Raw genomic sequence first — 19659 nt, forward strand, 5'->3', positions numbered from 1 at the left:
TTGTCAATTGTTCGATTGAATCTTGTCATGCTTATGTCTGCTTTGTGTCGGCCTTTGGATTCTGCGCACGCGCCACAAAAGGTCAGGCGGTGAACAGGGTGCCAAGCGGTGTACTTTAAATTGAAGAGGCTACGGGGGGAGACGGTAAAAAAAAAAATTAAATGAACTGCAAACGGTAAAATGGCAAACGCTAACATGAAGATGCACTCATCCGTACCGGTATTTGATTCCTTTGTTATTTAAAAGAAGTATTGCCACATATCTCGGGTTGTTTCATTTTAACTTGACTAGATAGGTGTGATTTCACACATCAAATTCAATGTAGTCACATAGCATGGTGATTATTACCTGGGCGATTTCGGCTTTTTGCAATTTGCAGAAAATAGATTTTTGGAGAGAGAGGGTCTAATGATAATAAAATTAACATTATGGGAATTGTAGGATCCGGTGTTGTTGGACCTCGAACCATAAAGACGAACCAAATCTGTATATCTCGGCTTCTGATGCATCAATTTTCACATTTCAAGTATCTTCTTTGGTGAAGTGCAGGAGAAAATTGCTTTAATTGGGGATTCTGAGTAATTCGCCGTGTAAATACGACACACTGACAAGGACCGGCAGTGTTGCGGATGTGACAAGAAAATGGTTACACAACGTGACAATAATGAAACACATTTTATGTAATGAAAACATCTCTGGAACATTGATGTGGATGACTGTTATAAAGTCATTTTCGCATCAGAGTTACACTAAAGGAATACAAATAGAGCAGTTTCTCAAAACTGACTCTACCACCTTGTCAGCTACACCTCATTATAATATCCCAGAATCACAAGTACTGTTGCTGTGAGATGGGTTGACGTGTTGGTTTGCACAACAGCTGCTCGCGTCAACTACTCAACTGCACGTTGCGAAACAGCTGACCACAGGACATGATGCACCTCTTCTCACTACGCGCCAGGCTTCAAACATACCTCAGGTGTATATGTGGCATCATTGCGGGTAGTGCTCCAACGTTTTGGCTCTGCAACACCGAGCCTCCTAACCCTCTACAGTAGGATGAGAATGGGCCATTTTCTGTCGCTCGCTAATGTGATCAAACAAGACACGACTACCGTATGTGTATATTTGCCGGATTGTGTCCATGTGTTTGTTTGTGTGGGTGTGTGTCCCCTTATGCCTGAGCAGCGGCTCTTTCGTGCCAACGGTAATGGTTTCTGTATGTAATGAAACCATTTGGCACACAGATCCTTTGCCATTAAGACTTTGTGCCTCCAAATCGGGTGGGGGGGAGGGAGAAAAAGTAAATTACAGACGTGGAGTGAGCCCAGATCTCAGCAAAGCCTGTGCTTTATGGCCATAATTGCCCACGTATCGTATACCTTTGAACAACATGATGAGCCCGGGAAGGAGATACACTTGGTAAAATTTAAACTGGATAAGCTTTCAAAGGCACATAGAACCAAAATCCCCCATGCTGCAGGAGAACTACTCTGCCCCTTTGCAAGACATCATCATGTTCTAAAATTAGTTTGACACACTGAGTCACATAATCTGATCCGTCGGAACCATTGCAGCGTTATCGGAATTCATGCGGCACACAAACACGTGAGCGGTGGGTCCCGTGAAGCCACCACACCGCGGATGGAAAAATAACGTAATGTGGCTCCCGTTGGCTTCCTCCGCATGAAGGGTCAGAGGTGAGCTGTGGTTTGAGCTGCGGACCGGCTTTGCTGGAGCTAGTAGGCACTGAGTGATTTGCTCAAGGGCACTTCAGCCGGGTGGATTCTTGCAGGAGAGGGGGCTCGACCCGGAGCCCTTCAGCTGAAGAGCTGCTCCGTACTCACAACGGTGTCTGTCAAAAGTGGCATAATGAATTGCAGATTGCTTTGCAGTTTCTCTATTGCAATATGTATAGCGACAATATAAACAAATAAATGCAAATTAGAATGAATGGAAAACCATGTTCTTTTATCATAATGTTGCTCGCAATACCCTCTGCGTGGAAAATAACTCCAGCCAGGGAAACTGCCAGCTGTGCACAGACACATCACACAGCTCTGCGCGGTGAGCGAGTGCCTGTGATGTTGTGATGTGGCGTAGAGAGCTCGGGGAAAAGCTCAGTGTCTTTTACTTCAATTCTCAGTGACAAGAGCACCTTTTCTTTGTAGCTGAAGTGCATGGCGGCATAGCATCAAAGAGGACAAACTAGGCTCTTTATTGAAGTGCAGCCACACTTTCGACCCTCTTCTTTGTGCGCCTTCCCATGCACTTCAGTAAAAAGTAAACGGCTCCTATGTTGCAGAACTGATCTAAGCACGTTGTGCCTCCACACAAGCCTCCAAATGCCCCTCAGCCACATGCGCGCACACACACAAAACACATAAACACACAGAAGATAAAGAAAGAAGAATGGCGAGTGAAACAATAAGGTGCAGAAAAAAGAGGGGGAATCTGCCAGAATAGATAAGGCAAAAACATTTAAATGCATTCAGTTCTGGAAAGCAGTGACACTGGTTTGCAAATGGAATAGGGTGTTGGTTCACAACGCTAATATTCAAGGCGGTTTTGTGATTGTGACTTAAATAGAGAGAGACAGACAGGGAGGACACAGATGTCTGACCTTGCAGTGGCGCTTATGTAATGGTCTGCTTCAGTGCATTTAACTGCAGTGCTCTCTTCCAACCTGGGATCAGTAAAAGCAGCATGTCTCTGCAGCCCAATCTCCTCTGACATCAGTCCTGACACTCAGAGTTTGAAAGGGTCCTGTGAGCTCTGAGCGAATCGGTTGTTATGGCGCTGCCTGTGTGGTCCCCATGGAGCCAATCATACTAATTAAACCAGACTACTTAAGCCTCCTCTCATTAGTGTCCAAGTAAACAGCCTTAATTTTTTATGCATTTTAATGCCCATCTCCCCGTCCTGACGGTGGTAGTTGAGGTGACTGATGAATGATGAAGGGGGGTAATTTCAGTTTTTTCTTAAATGGAAGCGAGTGCATTAAGTGGCATTGCACTATTCAAGTTAAATATGTGTTTGTGGATTTGATCTGATTAGTAGCTGCTTGCTTTTGTCAAAATGACTTGTGTAGAGGCAAAATAGAATACAGCGTATTAACGTTAGTAATAACACCAGGCTTTGCAGACCCTAATTCAAGACATTATTTCATGAATATGATTTTATAGCCAAACTAAAACGCTGACAGACTCCATTCTAGTTAAGCCAGCTCCATGCGCTGCAGTTACACAATCTACCACTGCTCCAGATACCAGGGGCAAGTCGGCCAACGTGTGGCGTGACCCAAAAACAGCACTGCAACCCTGTCCTCCACTTGATCAGTGGACCTGAAAACAACATTTCCACATCGAGCGGAGGCGTCCATGCAGAGAGGGCTGTGCGCCTTCATTATGAAAATATGTACACATGTTCATATACATATTCTTGTCTATGTGCACTGGGGAAAAAGAAGACGAGAGCTACTGGAGGGCTAACAGCACAGTCAGCACGAGGGAGAGGTGGCAGCATAGAGTGAAAGGAGGGGGCAGCTCTGTAGACACCCAGAAGCACCCAACTTGCTGGGTCTGAAGGTCTCGAACAGTGGGTGGGACCAAAACAAGAGGCAGCAGACACTGAGCGGGGTCTCTCAGGCACAATGGTATACCCACCCCCGGCTAACCCCTCAAAACCATGAACGCAGCAGAGGTCTTTTACTTTTTAACAACAGCTAGAAGGCGACACGGTTCATAAATGCAACTATGCCTCCAGTAAAGTAGGGGGCAGTGTGCAACCTCAAATGCAAAGAGCGATGTGCAGGCTCCACCTCGACAGATGCAAGGAGAGCTGGCAGGTGGACTGGAGGGAACACGGCATGAGCTGCTCCAATACCGCCGCTGATTAGCAAAGGAATACGTTAGCCGAAAGGTGGAATTTTAGTCCCTCAACTATATAACACAATATAAGTTTTAAATGAGCAAAATTATATTTTTTCTTAATATTGAAATATGTATGTGCTATTAAAGTCCAGGGGTTAAATGATTTACATATATTCATATATCCTTGACATAAATATGCCAATTAAACAATCTTATATTTCATATTCCCATTTAAAATGTTCCAGAAGGAAGGAAATTAAGTGTGTGACGACTATATTTTCTAGTGAAAAGCCATTGCAGACACACAAATTGTACTCTTCTGCCCACTTTAATGTCTGTGCTCTTTTTCTCTGTCCTCCTGCCGTCCGCCAGCAGTGTCCAAAGGTAGAAGCCTCCTACGATACGGGGCAGCTCTAGTTTCATTTCTAGACCAGTGGCTCAACAGCCGACACATAATGAGCTTTAGCGGTGCCACTCTGTCTCTTGCAGCAGCTCATCTTCCCCACCACAGGAACCTAGGCGGTGGGTCTCCATGGCAGACTGTTTGCCGGCTTTCCGTGCGGGAGGATGTGTCTGGTGTCCCGGGGTGAGTTAAGACCTGGGCAAACGAGGTGAGCCTTCGTCTCCACTTTTCGGGAAAATAGCCAGCCTTTCCCCGTTCCCTGGGTCAGAGGGTGGTTGTTGTTTTTTTTAGCAGAGACAGGGGCTTGTGCACCCGAGGAGGCACACGTGTATGTGCACATGCGGCCGCGCCAGTGTGCATGAGACTGTGCAGACGGTGCACACTGCGTCTCCAAAGTAAAAATAAAAACATGACCACAAAACCAAAATAAAGGAAACCACTGCTCCTGTGGAAGCACCTCTGGACACGTTGGTGCTGGACTTCTACACATGTTGAATCCAATCCAGTATTGGAAAACACACACAGCACATTGGCAGCCCATGGTGTCTCCCTCTCGACGCTACTGCAAATGCCAGTAAGGCAGATTCTACGGGTGTTTGTGGAGAGCAGAGCTGATCTGAGAGCGGTCTAGCCTGACGACTGCACACACAGAAGTAGACAGGGCGTGACATACAGTGCTGTCCACTGACGTCAGAGCAGCACACTCGCTACTGTCACCGAGACTGGAGTCATGGCCCGGGGAGCTCCGTGTCTGCATGTGCAAGGGTGTGTGTGAGTGTGAGTGTGCAGTCAGCGCTGCCGTGGAGACAGTGAGTCAGAGAGGCTGACGGGAAAGGGGAGAGAGAGAGAGAGAGAGAGGGGCCCGGTAAAGTCCCACCACCTCCTGTGCCTGCCTCGAAGAGGCTTTGATTGTTGCCGTTTTATGGCCGCGTACAGAGGGATGCGTCTCGTGAGGTCGTTGGAGTATACGAGGTCGCCCTCCTCCTCAGGCCCTATTTTAAGGCCTGCGATTCAGGCCCATTGGGCTAATGATAAGCCCGGGCAATTAAAGTCACTCTGTGAGTCAGTGTGGCATCAGGAGGGCCATCTGCTTCCAGCCCTAAAGCACTCACTTTGGCCTGTGGGACCACTTGCTGGGGTCACGGCTCACCCAGCTTGTAGAGAGATGGTCACAGGATCTGAGGAACAATCTGCTGTGTAACTCGAGCTCAACAGAGACCCGTTCCATCGACAGCAGCGCTCTGTCTGCCACCGCGTCTCATGACTGCAGTAAAACCCCAAATGCACTTATGAAGGACAATGTTGCATGCACCCAGGACACAGGTAAGCTCCTCATCAGCCTCAGGCCAGGGGGATTTTTTCCACCTGCTCCAGACCGGTAGCCAGGAAGCAGTGTACTTATTGCGCTGAAATGAGAAATATAAGACTTGTGAACACTTGAGATCCGCTGATAATGGCCGCACATGGTGTCCCAGACCACATCATCATCCACAAAGGAAGTAATGAACTGTAGCCAGCGAGGAGGGAGTTCCATTGCACAGAAAGTTTGGAACGGCCTCTTATCCACTTTTAATTAGTGGGATACTCGGGTCAACGTCGATGTCTTCTCTGGATCCACCAGGCTGCTGTGCCCTGGAGCAAAGCCAGTTTGCACATCTGATGCCCCTGCGGAACTGAATGCAGCAAAGTTCTTAAAATCAGACTTTAAGCATGTAAACACATTTTGTTTTACAGAAAAGTCTTTGAGGGCCCTTTTCTTTGAGAAGGAGCTGCCTACGTTTGCTTTAACAGCATGTCAACATCTTGTTAGTATAAATTTCATTGATTCATAACTCAAACGGACTAATCATTAGCTGGTTTAAAATACCTTTTCTGCTCTTTGGTGTTTGCTTTCGGTTCAATTGTCCCTATTTCAGCCATATGTATAACAACCATAAGGGCTACCCCCAAGCAGGTGGGGTTTAGTTACTTGAATCAGGAGGGACAGGTGGGGGGTCATCTCAGGATCCCTCATTTTACATCACACATCCAGAACCACGTGCGGGGGTTCAGTCCTGTTAACATCCACGCAGAAAAAGAAACCTACTCCACACCAATTCCAGGCTTCTGACAGGGCGTCGTCTGCCACTTACACACAAGGCAGTGTGCTGTTTTGTCAAAGGCATGGTTGGTCTGTGGAGCCGCAGAGATGCAGAGGAATGGACCGGGCTGCCGCGGCGCTACCCCGCCCTTCATATCTGACGGGCCAACAGATCCGACACGGATGAAGCGCGTGACAAGAAAAAGATGCAGCGAAGAGACGAGTAAAAATCGCCGATCCAACTCTGAACAACCCCACCAACCACGTGTCATTAAAGGTTCTACGCATGACTGTGTATATACATATAAATGTGTTTATGCAAAGGATAGTGTAAATTGTAGTCCTTCAGTTCTCAATGCCAGTTGCTACACTTACCGCTGTCCTCTCTCCTCCTTCATCATCCTTTCTTTTACTACTTAAGAGGCTGACTCACTGGACCCGGACTGCTGTTTGTCTGCCATGACATCTGGAGGAGCTGTATGACAGAGGGTAATGCCTCTCTCTCACTCAGTCTGTGTCTCTCCCCTGATGGGACCCCACTGACATCCTCATCCCTGTTTTTTTCACAGTAGCATAATGACCTCCAACCAGCGGCCCCTAATGGAGCCATAATGGTCATTTATGCTGGGGGAGGCTCTGAGGGCACGGCGGTGGAGGCGGCGAGTCGCACAGGAAGACGGGAGAGAGCGGAGAAAAGCTCCTGGTTAAGTTTCTCTGCCTCTTCCCTCCATACACATCTCAGCCTATGTATAAATACAGCTTTCCTGTTTTTGTGCGAGTGTGTGCGCGCGCACACACTCTTCACTGTGCATTTGTGTGCGTGCAATGAATGCAACGGATTCATGACTGGTTATCAACATTAAATAGAATATAGATGCATTAGGAGTCTCTCTCTCTGCTTTTAAGGTTCATTTCTACATCTCATTCACATACATAATCCACATATGCACACTACATTTTCTTTTTTAATTACACTTCCACTCATGCAGAAATGCTTCCTATTCATGCAAACACACAATGGAGGACACCACCACTGTTTAAACCCACCTTGCATATTTGCCAGCACCACCAGCAAACACAATACTGTACATACATTTTGTTGCATGAGCTTAACTTGCACTTATTGCTATTTTCTTTCGAGCCATTTACATTTTAATATGCACAGTGAACACAGGGACATTTTACTTTTGTACAGCCTCGTGGTGGTTAAAAAAGACGACAGTTTAATGCATTGAAGGGCTGTGATCGAATAAGATGCTGCTTTAAATGAGGCTTTCGACGCCTTAATCACGCGAGGTCCTTCAAACGAGACACCTCATGCTTTAAATGCGGCACATCTTGGGATGTTCCCCTGGGGGGCTGTGAGTTGAATAATACAATAGCACATTTATCAGCTCACTAATGCTAATTAGACGGTTGCATAGAAACGGAAATAATGTACAGTAATGTTCCCTGTGCCTCGTCACTTCCAGCAATACTCACAACTGCGTTTTGGGTTTAAGGAAGAAAAGAATAGCTTCCTATCTTAACCATTATGTACCAATGTATAAAAATAAAATAATAAGATATAACAAGATGTGATAATCTAAAAGTAGGTTTGATCTCTTCAAGTAACCATAATGCATTTTTTATTAATAAAAACGGACATGCTGTGAATTCATGATGTGTGTGTGTGTCAAATTAAGGCTTCTCTCAAGGTGGCACCAATTATGACTACTGGAAGTTTAAGAGAGGAATTCACCAGACGCAGTCGAGCGAGTGTCAGTCAGCTCAAAATGAAGACAGACATTTCAAGCTCCCACGACCACAACATGAGCCGAGAATCTCAATTTCAACTAAACTTTAGATTTTTCTTCATCTAAAGCTATCTGAGAATCAGTGCTGTCCAACCGTTCTTAGCTGCAGCAGCGCGGGAAGACTCTTTAATGTCTGATAGGAATCAGACGGGATAGGAATCCTTTTGTACCTTATTTTGATTCAAAGATGCTTTCAATTATGGTTTGCTCTTTGTCGGCTGATAAACGTTAGCTCTGAAGTCTGATCATTTAAGTCGAGCTCCGTGTGGTGTATTCGCCTGCTTTGATTCTTGCCCTTGCCGCCATCCAGCATGAGTGGAGCGCTGTTCAACGTTGTTTAGAGTGAATGTTACACTTGAGTTTTATGTTGAGCGAATGCGGATGTTTCTCAATAGCCATATTTATGGTTAGAACGACACGGAAGCGCGGTTGAACATGTGCTGAGACGCACAATACAGCTGTGTTTTCACAAGCAATTGTGTGTACTTTCCAAAAAATGCACCACCCTGACATCCCCCCAAAGGCATCTGACAGCGTTATACAGGATACCTGCCAATTTTCACTTTGAGAGCATGTGATATGGCGGTTGGTCCAGAAAACCGTAAACGAAGACACCCAACCGTCACCTCTCTGGCATTGTGGTAGCGGCGTACATCTCAGAGGCTGATATATTTAAACCTAGTCAAACAAGGCCAAATTGATCTGCGTGGCTGGATCCCAGAAGACTTACAGTAAGTGACAAAATAAGTATTGGGTGTCATCTGGCCGACCCTACCCTTTAAGAAGCCCGCTAACACAGGATGGGTTTAGCGTGTCGCTAACTGTGTTCCCCCTTTTGGCAAGTTCACCTCATATATGCAAATATGTCAATCAGCTTGATTAACTCTTCGGTAGGAATCGGGGTTCATCATAGTTTTCCTGCATCTTTTGAAGAAGCACGTCGCAAGTGCATGCTGAGGATTTTTTGGTTAAATCAAAGACGACGCTCAATTCATAAGTGAGCCTACTTGGGGGAATGGAAATGAATATGGAGATTCGGCTGCAACTCGAGAGTGAAAGTGTCAGAAATATTAGTATTATTTCCTTTCCAAATCAATGCGCCGACAGCGAGTCCAAGGGTCTCCATCTTAAAAGTGGGGATATTTACATCTGCACAAAAAACTGAAATGTGACGGCACTCACATTTCACATGTCACATTTACATGCGTACATTTGAGTCCCTTCTGTTTTCATTTGACACTCACAGTACTCCTGCTTGCCATCACTGTCTTGAATGTGCAGCAGCACAATCTGAGAAAGCGTCCTGCAGTTATTTCCACCGCGACAGGATCTGACAGACAGTGGCTGCCACAAGTCAACGTGCATCATTGCGTTGCCATTCTCTGAGAAGAAACAGACCCTACTGAGGGAAACGTCTAACGTAGAGAACTATCGTAAAGAATTGTATCCGCGATGGCAAAAGCGCTAATGATTTGTTACGCCACCGTAGCATTTAGAAGTCTGGGGTTATGTAAAACATTGCAGCCTTCCTGATTGTTGCTACGCACGCAGGATGCAGCATCATCTTTGAAATTCATATCCAACTTTAGTTGCAGGAAGGTAAACAGTGTGTGATTACAGCGCTGCATATAAAACACGGCTCAGAACTGAACAGAAATCAGAGGAGAGATCTTCACTTGTTTCCTCGTTGTGTTATTGGTATGAATTCATTCCCACATACGTCTGCAATGTGTGAAGGGATTACTTCTATGCACTTGCGTTTTGCCCTATAAGTGCAAAAAATGTGTAGAGTAATGATGTTAGGGAACTTGAAGCTTATTCTCCATTTTGATCAAAATGCCGCCTGCATTTCTGTTCTGCATTGAGTTTAGTTGTATTTTTCTACTGAAAATACAATGAAACCCCCTTTTCGCATATTTATGATTTTGTGAAGTCTGCATTGTTAACATCAGCATTCTTCTTCTCCCTTTTTATTGGCACAACAACTGCGACTGCATAGCTTCTCTCCGTTGTCAGCAGATGTGTTATGCACCTACCCGGCCACCTCCATTGTTGGGGCATGAATGAGAGTGCTTATAGACGTCCCACTATGACATGAATATAAATGTTTACAAAATGTAAATCCGTTGACTGTGACAGAGAAACGTTTGTTGACAGCGTTCAGTCTGGTTTGCAGGTACCTACTCGTTATCCGCGGAAAAAAACTTTGCAATGATTACTAGTTAAAATACAGATAAATACCACAGCCTGAGTTTGCCCTTTGAGGAAACTCTGATATGTGCTCGCTTGCATGGAAGACTTTTTGACAGATAGAGGATTATCTGATTTACATGAGTAATATGTCAAGGTCTCTCAGTGCATTAAATAGTAATGATGTCAGGGATGGAATCATTTTGTAAGCAACTCACGACACACAAATACAGACACATGCAACCATACTGCATGCGATCAATATCAAAAGGCTCTTTGTGATCAATGTTGGAATTAATTGGGAGTGTCACAGGGAGCAAAGTGCTAAGTTGTCAGATACTGTTTAACGGCCGTTGAGCTGGTGTCAGACGTGAGTAGAACTGCCTTCACTGGACTGACGTTTATTTATTTTTTAAACTATGGCTGCGTATATTTTGCTTTTATGTTCTATTTTTTTACACTTGAACACAGTTCTAGCTGCAGAGATGTCAGCATTGGTTTGTCTTTCACTGTGTATTTCATATTGAGTTTTCTTCCTCTAATTCAGTGTTTCATCAGTGATCAATGTTTTATCACTGTTTTATCTTGACAATTGGAAAATTGCCCAACCGCTTATTTTCCTGTTAACAGTGGACCCCCGAGGTTTCCCTGGTGCAAAAAAGCCTAGAAAATGCTGCCCACAATTTACGCTTCTGGGATCCAGCCTGCCTGGCCTCGGCTCCATTTATTTATGGGAGTGTTTCAGTGGCGGTTCTGTTCAGTGAGAATAAGCCTTTGATCTTAAATTGAGGATGCTTTCCACATCTTAGTCAGGAAGGACACCAGTCAATATTTGGCCTGAGGTTATTTAATTTGGAAAAGGAGTTTGATTCATACATTAAAAAATTCCAATTACCCTGTCATGAGTTGAGCAAGCCCAAAGGAGGCTGTTTTAATCATACAGCTTTATCAAACTCTTTAAATTGAGTTTAACATGGGCAGGATCATAAATTCTGCCTCGGGGAAGGTGATATCCCTTAATTTTTCCTTAACAGCAAACATTTTAAAAATCTATGTTCATCTAGAATTACTTCTCCGGAGTAAACATTGATCGCTCCTTTCCCTTTCAATCTCTGCTTTCTCTTTTTGTGGAATCCTCAAAACGACCACCATGTGATTCACATTGATACCAATCAGTTATTGAAAGAATGGGTCACTATACCTGCAAAATATTCAGTTTTTTTGAAAAATGAAACTCCGGCATTTCTATGCTACTCACATCCGCCCACATTAATGAGAAGGTGCTATTCCATTTCTTCTGTCAAATAATGCTGTGGTCAGGTAGACATCTAGCATATGTCTGATCTGAAGGTGGTCACAGCTGGACCTCCCGTCTTACCATTCCTGAATCTATTCCACAAAGATATTACAGAGATCTGAGCTGCTGTCAGATATTTCCCATTCCGTCTTATCAGTGGAGGGAATGGTGTCTGGCACGGCAAACAAAGCACGTGTAAAGTCCTTAAATAAGGCATGAAATTGCCGGGATGCGGGAAGCGCCGCGGAGCCGAAGGGCCTGTCGCAGCCGACAGGTACAGCTGCTCACCTCCAGACGGCACGCCTCCCGGTTGCACTCCCATTAGGGAGGCCGCCGCTCTGAGTCAACACTTTTAATGCAGAAAATAACTTCATCCGTTTTCCATTATGATAACCACATTAAAGAAAATATCTGCCTCCACAAAGCGCTGCTCATTTCGCTGCTCCTCCACAGATGAATTTGCATACATTGGAGCCATGAGAGACGAAGAACTTTCCCCCATTTTAGACGTTTGGTCATGGTAGTGTTCAAGATGGGGATAAAAAGGAGTAAGCAATTCACTTCACTGTACGTCAGCTTCCAAAGCCTAGACGAGGAACCGAGACACGTAACAAATGTGTAACCCTGCAGATTATTTAGATTATTCTGACTGAATATTGATGAGTGTGTGTGTGTGTGTGTGTGTGTGTGTGTGTGTGTGTGTGTGTGTGTGTGTGTAAGTGAGTTTATTTGTGCATGTATGTGCTTGTGTGCTGGAGAGTGCAAGACAGAAACCAGCTGCAACATTGATATCTTAAGAAAGCCGCTCACTCACCGGGGAACTGGTAGCTGTAGCTGGGTGCGAATCCAGTGTATCCGCGGCCGTACGTTGCCACAATATTAGGGTAGCCTTTGAAAGAGAGGGAGGAGATTAAAAGGAGATGAGAAGAGAACTACTGGAAACAGATGCGATACCAATACACACAGACAAACACTCGGATAAAGCTATTTGTTCACTTTGAGGGGGGAACTGATCTGAAATAAGGCCAGCTCTAAAACTCCTGGGAGTTCCACAGCATTCAACTAAAGCAAATTCTAATTAAATTTTACACTGAAATAACGCACAAATTAAATATGTGCCTGAGTATTACATGTTGGAATGGTGCTCTTCATTTACAAAGTATTGTGTGTACTGCGTGGTCGCTTAGGGAGAAGTGTTTTATGTTGCGGCCACTAAAGAGTCAGCATGTATTCATGGCTCAGAGTATTGATGGTAGATTGTTAACTCAATTGTGTTTGCTGTATGTGCAGTTTGACAACAAGCCCCGCTCTCAATCAATGGTCAACTATCACAATTACATTACGCCATAATCTTAATTGCGTTGCTCTTTTTGTATACAGCACATATTTTCTCCCGTCATGGATCAATATCCTGTTTAATTATATTACATTTCAGCACACTTAAGTCACTGCAACAGAAGCCTCAAATCAGTTAACAGAACGCTTTATTTATTTATTCTATTTTAGTTGATTTACTGATCCCCATCATTCATCAAGGTTAAATCTTGATCAGTTTCGGGTGTCATAACCTAGTGTCAGATTTGGTGCTGGTTCACAAAAGATTTGAACCCAGTTTAGTGCATCTAATAGTAATATGATTTAATAATATAATATAGTGTATTCAGTGCTGCAGCCTCATGGCCCCTTTCTCTGGTCGTAATTGGTCTGGTAAAATTCAACCATAACCAATGATTTACAAAACCGGATGGAAAATATAACTACAAATTACCATCGGTAAGCCAAAGTCAAAGTGTGTGTGTGGGCACAGGCCTGTTCCTCGATCGATGCAGAGTAAAAACGAGGCCAGAAGCGGACTCTGTGTCATTCAAAGATTTTAGAGTAGCAGATGTATTGTTCATCTGCTGTCATGATTCTTATTACAACCACAGACCCCGCCAGTTAATTAGCTGGACAGTTTTCAGACTGAAGCAGCTGGGGGCGACATATTGAGAAACGGGGTGTTAGGGAGCAGGCCGCTAGGAAGCGGGATAGCGAAGAAATTTGAGACGAGTGGGCGGGTGAGCCTGTGTGAGAGTGGGGAAGAATTTGAGCACCATCAAAAGGTAATATAAACATGATTAACCCTCTAATTATGGTATATGTCTCCGTCTTTATCTGTTTTCCTCGAGCTATTATCACCTTCAACCATACGTCGGGACTAAATTGCCTAATAAGAGGAAGTCCTTCAGGCCCGGAATGAGTCACTGGAGCCAACCTTGATAACTCTCTTCCCAGGGTGTAAATTACACCGCAGAAACAGACCTCCGAAATCTCCTTCAGGTTTTTGTGTTCTCAGCTCTTGTTAGATACAGTATATATTAGCATGATACTAATTGGCTATAGTCACATTTGAATTATAGCGTTGGCTATACACACGATAGATATGAAGGTGTCAAAACATACTTTGCCTAGATGCATTTTTGGAATGTGTGTGTGTGCGAGTGTGCAGGCGATGTGCGCGTGTGTCCGCCTGTGTGGGAGCATGTGTGTCGATGCTGTGTTCTGTATGCCTCAGAGGCTGTGCCAGCTGGAATCAGAAAGGTTGACCTTGGTCATAAATATCTAATCAGTGTTTGCTGTCCATGAAAAAGTTCAATTTATTCCTGACCCAATGGGAAAATGCCTCTCCCACACCCTCTCCCCTCTCAGAGAGAAAAAGAAATGCGACTCAGAAAGGCGATGAGAGGAGCCTTAACCTGGTACGGATGAAGCAGGACGGAGGTAACACCAGAGAAAAATAAAAAAAAAAAATGAAAAAGAATATCCTCCATCAGCTGCTGATGAGAAGTCATCACCAGGAAGTTACAGACGGATAGCTTTCACACAAACCTGCACTGTTTGTTTGGTCGGAAAAGAACTGTGATACGATACGATGAAAAGCCATCACCCACTGCAAAATATTGGATATTATGTGTTTTATACATATATATGTCTTACTGTCAAAACAGAACAAATGCCAAACTGAAATTGCTGGCTTAGATACCGCAGCTCCTCACGCTGCCTTATTTCAGCAGTTTCTGAAATGGCAAACCCCCCCCACCCCCCCGTCTGATGTAGCGCATTACAAAGGGTTTCACATTACTAACTGAAGAACCTGCAGCGAGATGAGAGCACTGAGTGTGTAAGGAGTGGGCTGTAGAGGGGAACATGAACGGGTCGGGAAAGTGGATTAAGATACAAGCTAAATTAAGGTACTATCTCGTGAAATCCAAAGCATGTGCATCCAAAAGAACAAGGAGGAAACAAAAAGGGGAAAGGACAGCATGTCTCCTGCCGTTGCATTAAATGAAGCCTGCCGTTGCATCTGCCCTGGCGGCAGCCTCTTAGTGCTCTTATTTGCCTTATTAATATGCATGCTAATGTACCTACTTTATGGCTCAACAGTTCTGATTCACATTAAAATCAATTATCCATCTGGTGCACCCATACCTCGCTAAAGCTCAAATGTGTATTCATTTCAGCAAACATACATCGGGCGCAACACAATAAAGATAAATGCCTCGATTAGAGGCAGTAAACAAAGGAGCTGGGGATGGCTTTAATGAGATTTGGCACGAAAGGAGCTTACACTTTCTTAAATAATGAGCCTAGGGTCCCTTTTTCTAAATGCAAATTATATAAAGGAATGTTTCGCTGTCCTGTTCCAATTTCATTTAGATAAGAGTGTCTCCAAACAAGTTGGCTGTTAATATTCTCACATGAACACATCACTGCCTTTCTAGCTGCCGTCTCCCAACGGAGCGCGGGGGAGGAAAGTGTGTGTGTGGGGGGGGAGGGGGGGGGGGGGGATACTGTCCTCTTCACAGGCACACTAGTCTGTAATAACTTCCCAAAAGTTCACTGTGCTCGTTAAATGCGTCTAACAGATGTGATGGATGTGTAGACCTCCTGGCCCGTCTCATCAACGCCTTTACCACATCAGTCTCACGGCATCGTCAAACCTGGAATAACCCTGACGATTTGACTGTGTGGACGAATAGGTGGAGACAAATAGGTGAGCAGATTGATGGTGGCGGAGATTATTTTGCTGCACCTTCGTTCTCCTCATTTAAAAAAGGGTCCGGGAAATCAATATTTGATCATTCAAATTCCAAATCATCAGTTTTCTAAAAAGTAAATGCAAAACGAGCTGCACCCGACTATGACTCGCTATTGACCTTCAAAGCCGCTTCGAGCATTGCGTTTCCTTGTACGGATCAGAATTCATGACTGTGGTTCTGCGTGCACCTGCTACGATGGATGAAAGGGGGGGGGGGGGGGGGGCAAACGGGGGGTGGGGGGGGTCACTTGCCCGGCAAAACGAGTCTCTTACAATCAGCTGCATGTCTCGTTTGCCTCTGAAGGGGGGGGGGGGGGGGGATAAATCTTTCATTCGAGGGCAAATCCATTTGGTTGGGTCACACATACAAATTATATGCATAGGAAATGTGAACAGACAGACGGGGGATCGAAAGACAGACAGACAGGCAGACAGGTAGTAGACAGTGGGCGGGCGGGGAGGGAGGGAGGCGGGTGGGGAGAGTACAAGAGTGTTAAGTAAAAAGGGCCACCGGCATGGGCTGGATGGTAATGATGAGGGGTGGGCCAGCAGCTGAGGTCCCTGTAGATGAGATCTCTCCCTGACATGTGTGTCCCCTTCATTACCCATTAAGGGGGGCACAGTGATGAATCCTTAATATGACATTACACCAATTTTCCTCTTCATTTAGCCTGCTAATGTGCTGGTCTGCTCCTATATGCCCGGGGGCCGCTTGTACCAGACTCCACCAGAAATAGACCGCGGTGGCCACCGGTGGCACACCTTCAAGCGGCCTAATTAGGGGCAGTGCCCACCTAATGGGGCTATCTAGGCGAGAGTTTGCACAGGTTGAATTATTATTTTTTTTTTACATCCAGCAATTGATGACCGAATGTCACGTACGTCTGACATTGCCTCCTTTTATAAGAACCCCAAATTATTATATGCTTTTATTTGGCAGTCACATTTAACAAAATATAAAAGAAATGCACAAGTATTATTTAGAGGTTGAATCTGCTTGCTTCTGATTTCAAAACAAATATACAAAACAAAAGACGTATAGGGACCACGTGTGTGTCATTGTGCGAGTGGATGTTTGTACGGGTGTATGACTCACTCAGCATGCCCATTCCCAGCATGAAGGCATCCATGGTGTAGGGCAGACCCCTGGCTCGCCCTCGTGTCCCTGGTGGGAACATCACCTCCTTGGGCTGGGCCTTCTTACATTCTACCTATGTACAGACAAACACACACACACACACACACACACGCACACACGCACGCACACGCACACACCAAAAGACACAGAGACAAAGCATTAGATGGTGTACATACACAACCAGACAGATCTGACAGGCTGTCTCGGCTCTTTAAGGCGGTTTTCTATTTGACTTGCACGGCACTAGATGTTTTCCACAGAGAAAAACAAGAGCGAGTCAATCCGAGCACCCCGCATTTTGGAGGGAAAGTCTCGAAGGAAAACTTACAATCAGGCTCCTCCTGCATTAAAGCAAAGGTTATTGCTCCAGTGAGCATGGGCCCGATGCCTCAGGGAAATACAAGCTTAATACTTTTCAAGTGTCTTTGAGACGTCAACGTAGGAGAGGCTTTGTTCTGAAATGCCGACACGCTGTGTGGCAGTGCGTCGAGTTCTTTGCGAAAGGGTCTTCGTGGTTTAATCCAGACACAGAATAATCTCTCAAGCAATAATAAATCATTATCACACAATCTCTACATTTTATCTGCTCAAGTTTCAAAGGGCGGCGTGCTTAACATCTGAAGCTGGTCAAATAAAGAAAGAAAAGTTTTTGTGTGTGTGTGTTTGTGCTCTGTGTATGAGTCTCGTCTGAGGTCCCCTGTGCCCTCGCAGTCCAATCCCACCTGCGGCACCCATCGCTCTCCTGCGTTTCTGTCTCCCACTCCGCTTCTCACACACGCAGGTGTGTTCATTTCCCATCTTGGAAGACTGACATCTCGTCCTCCTACATAACACATATCAAGTGAGGGATGTGACAGGGGCAGATGAGGAGAAGGAGGGATATGAGAGTCTTATTTACCACGTTATCTATCCTATCTTGATGAATTATAGAGAAGCACGGTCGGCCGGCATGGCCTCGTGCCTGTTGGTTGTTCTTTGGTGGGCCGGGTCTGTTCACCATGCTGCACAATCTATTTGCTCCACTGCCTGCTTGGCATCAGCCTGTCCATCTGTTTGTCTGTTTGCCTCCTGGCTCTCGGCGGCTTCTCCCTACTGCCTCCACTTAAGCGGGGCTTTCTCGGCTGCAGAGATTCACATGTCATCCTGGCCTGCTGCGCAAGACAGGCAACGGCGCCGGCGCTGTGCGTGCGGCCCGACGAAGGCGAGGCCCCTCGTCCATACAAATGGGCCTCGAAACTCGAGACAGGCCAGCGGCGCACATGACTATTCACGCACAAAATCCATTGCCACGTGCGCGCACAACGTGCCGTTTCCAGAGTTGCCGGGGCGTAAATATGAAATTTCACATCTGTAGGTTTCTGAGGTAAATAGTGTGTGATAACGAGCTCTGTTTTCTCACAGCACTGACGTAGAACTGGTGTTGTCAGCAGTCTCTTAAAATACCGAATCGTCCCGTATTTGAGAGTAAAATAATGATTTGAAAGAATGGCGGAGGTAGCCAACCGTTCCGTAACGTCCCCGCCGCCACCCCCCGTCGGCTGTAGCCTACTAAAGGTGGCAATCCTACGTAAAACCGTGAATAGGGAACATTAATGCAAAGGGTCTCCATCACAGAGGGAAAGTCGCTGTGGTTTATTTGCTGTTAGCAGCCCTCTTACTTGAAGCAGACCAACTAAAGTACACAGTTCCCTCGGCCACTTTGTAGCTGCCACAGCTGCTCTCCGTTGCTCGCCTGGAAAGGTTTGACGTTGTGCTGCAGCGAGCACGGGCGGCCTCATCGCCACAGAGAGGCCCCCAGCACGGATGCAGGAACCGTGCGGGACAAACGGGCCAGTTAGAAACCTCGGTACACAGTATTTCACACACGACTGGGTGGCAAACACAGTCCAGTTCAGAGGCCGCGTCGCCCCCCCCACCAAGCAGCCCCGGCCACATCTCCCGTAGCCCGCTGCGAGTGAGACGGACACAGGTGTGAGTCTTGTCTGCGTTCTCTCAGATGTGGAGCTTTGATATATTTAAACCAGCCATGAGCGAGGACGTGGGGCGGTGTGGGTGTGCGGGTGTTCACCTGCTTCAAACACACAGGGGGGTGTGAGACGGGAAGGCAGGAGCTTTCAGGAGTGTACCAAGTCAAGGAAAGGACAGGCCAGACAATTGAACACCACGCACCGAGAACACTCAGCAGTCGTGAACGCAGATTTGTACCTCGTGGAAAATGTTCACGGGCCGAACCTTCTGGCACGTGAACAAACGTCACATTTGCAAGTCAGCATTCCGACTGCAGTGTGAATTGCAGCTTGTGTGACTCGTCTCGGACTCCGGATGTTATAATCCGGAGGCAGCACTGTGTTGTTGGAAAAGTTGGTGAATGGAGGTGTTTGAGGATCATTTTGCTTTGGGGAGAAAAAGCGAACCCCTTTAAGCTGCCTTGCCTTCACTGGCTTAGAAGTTGCATTGTTTTGTGCTTCTAAGATGCCTCGCGGATACACACACACTCACACACACAAACAGAATGCAAGGCAGCTGCCACTCAGGGCTGACAAGGTACGGTTACCTCAACCTACAAGCTCTCGACATAAATCAAGATCTTTTCTCCTCTGACATAGTGCTGTTGATGGCTCAAGATTTGTGTCACACTGTAAGCCAAGATGAAGTCAAAGAGGGGAGAAAACAGAAAGCCAAACATATAGAGTATATAAAAAGTTCAGATGGATTCAGTGAGGTACTTTAAATACTAGGAACTCTCTAAACAGCTGTCACTGAGGCTCCAACACGCAGCCGTAAAAAAAGAAAGGTGCCTTGGCT

General features: G+C 45.7%; 1 protein-coding gene and 1 long non-coding RNA gene across 19 annotated transcripts in view; one reads left to right on the forward strand and one right to left on the reverse strand.

Moving 5' to 3' along the window:
- Positions 1-19659, reverse strand: part of msi2b (musashi RNA-binding protein 2b) — a 206922-nt gene that overhangs the window by 31358 nt on the left and 155905 nt on the right. For all 18 annotated transcript variants that reach the window (XM_078107409.1, XM_078107408.1, XM_078107399.1 and 15 more), the window contains exons 9-10: positions 16813-16927; positions 12453-12527 (exon numbers count right to left, since the gene is read on the reverse strand). In XM_078107409.1, the coding sequence (XP_077963535.1) occupies positions 12453-12527; positions 16813-16927 (190 nt within the window). The remainder of the gene's footprint in view (positions 1-12452; positions 12528-16812; positions 16928-19659) is intronic.
- Positions 6498-7062, forward strand: LOC144410425 (uncharacterized). The gene is made up of 3 exons (XR_013468474.1): positions 6498-6632; positions 6777-6844; positions 6925-7062. It is a non-coding gene; the product is annotated as an uncharacterized LOC144410425 (long non-coding RNA).

The sequence above is a fragment of the Gasterosteus aculeatus genome, chromosome 7 (genome assembly GCF_964276395.1).
Source record: "Gasterosteus aculeatus chromosome 7, fGasAcu3.hap1.1, whole genome shotgun sequence".
In the NCBI taxonomy this organism is placed as follows: domain Eukaryota; kingdom Metazoa; phylum Chordata; class Actinopteri; order Perciformes; family Gasterosteidae; genus Gasterosteus; species Gasterosteus aculeatus.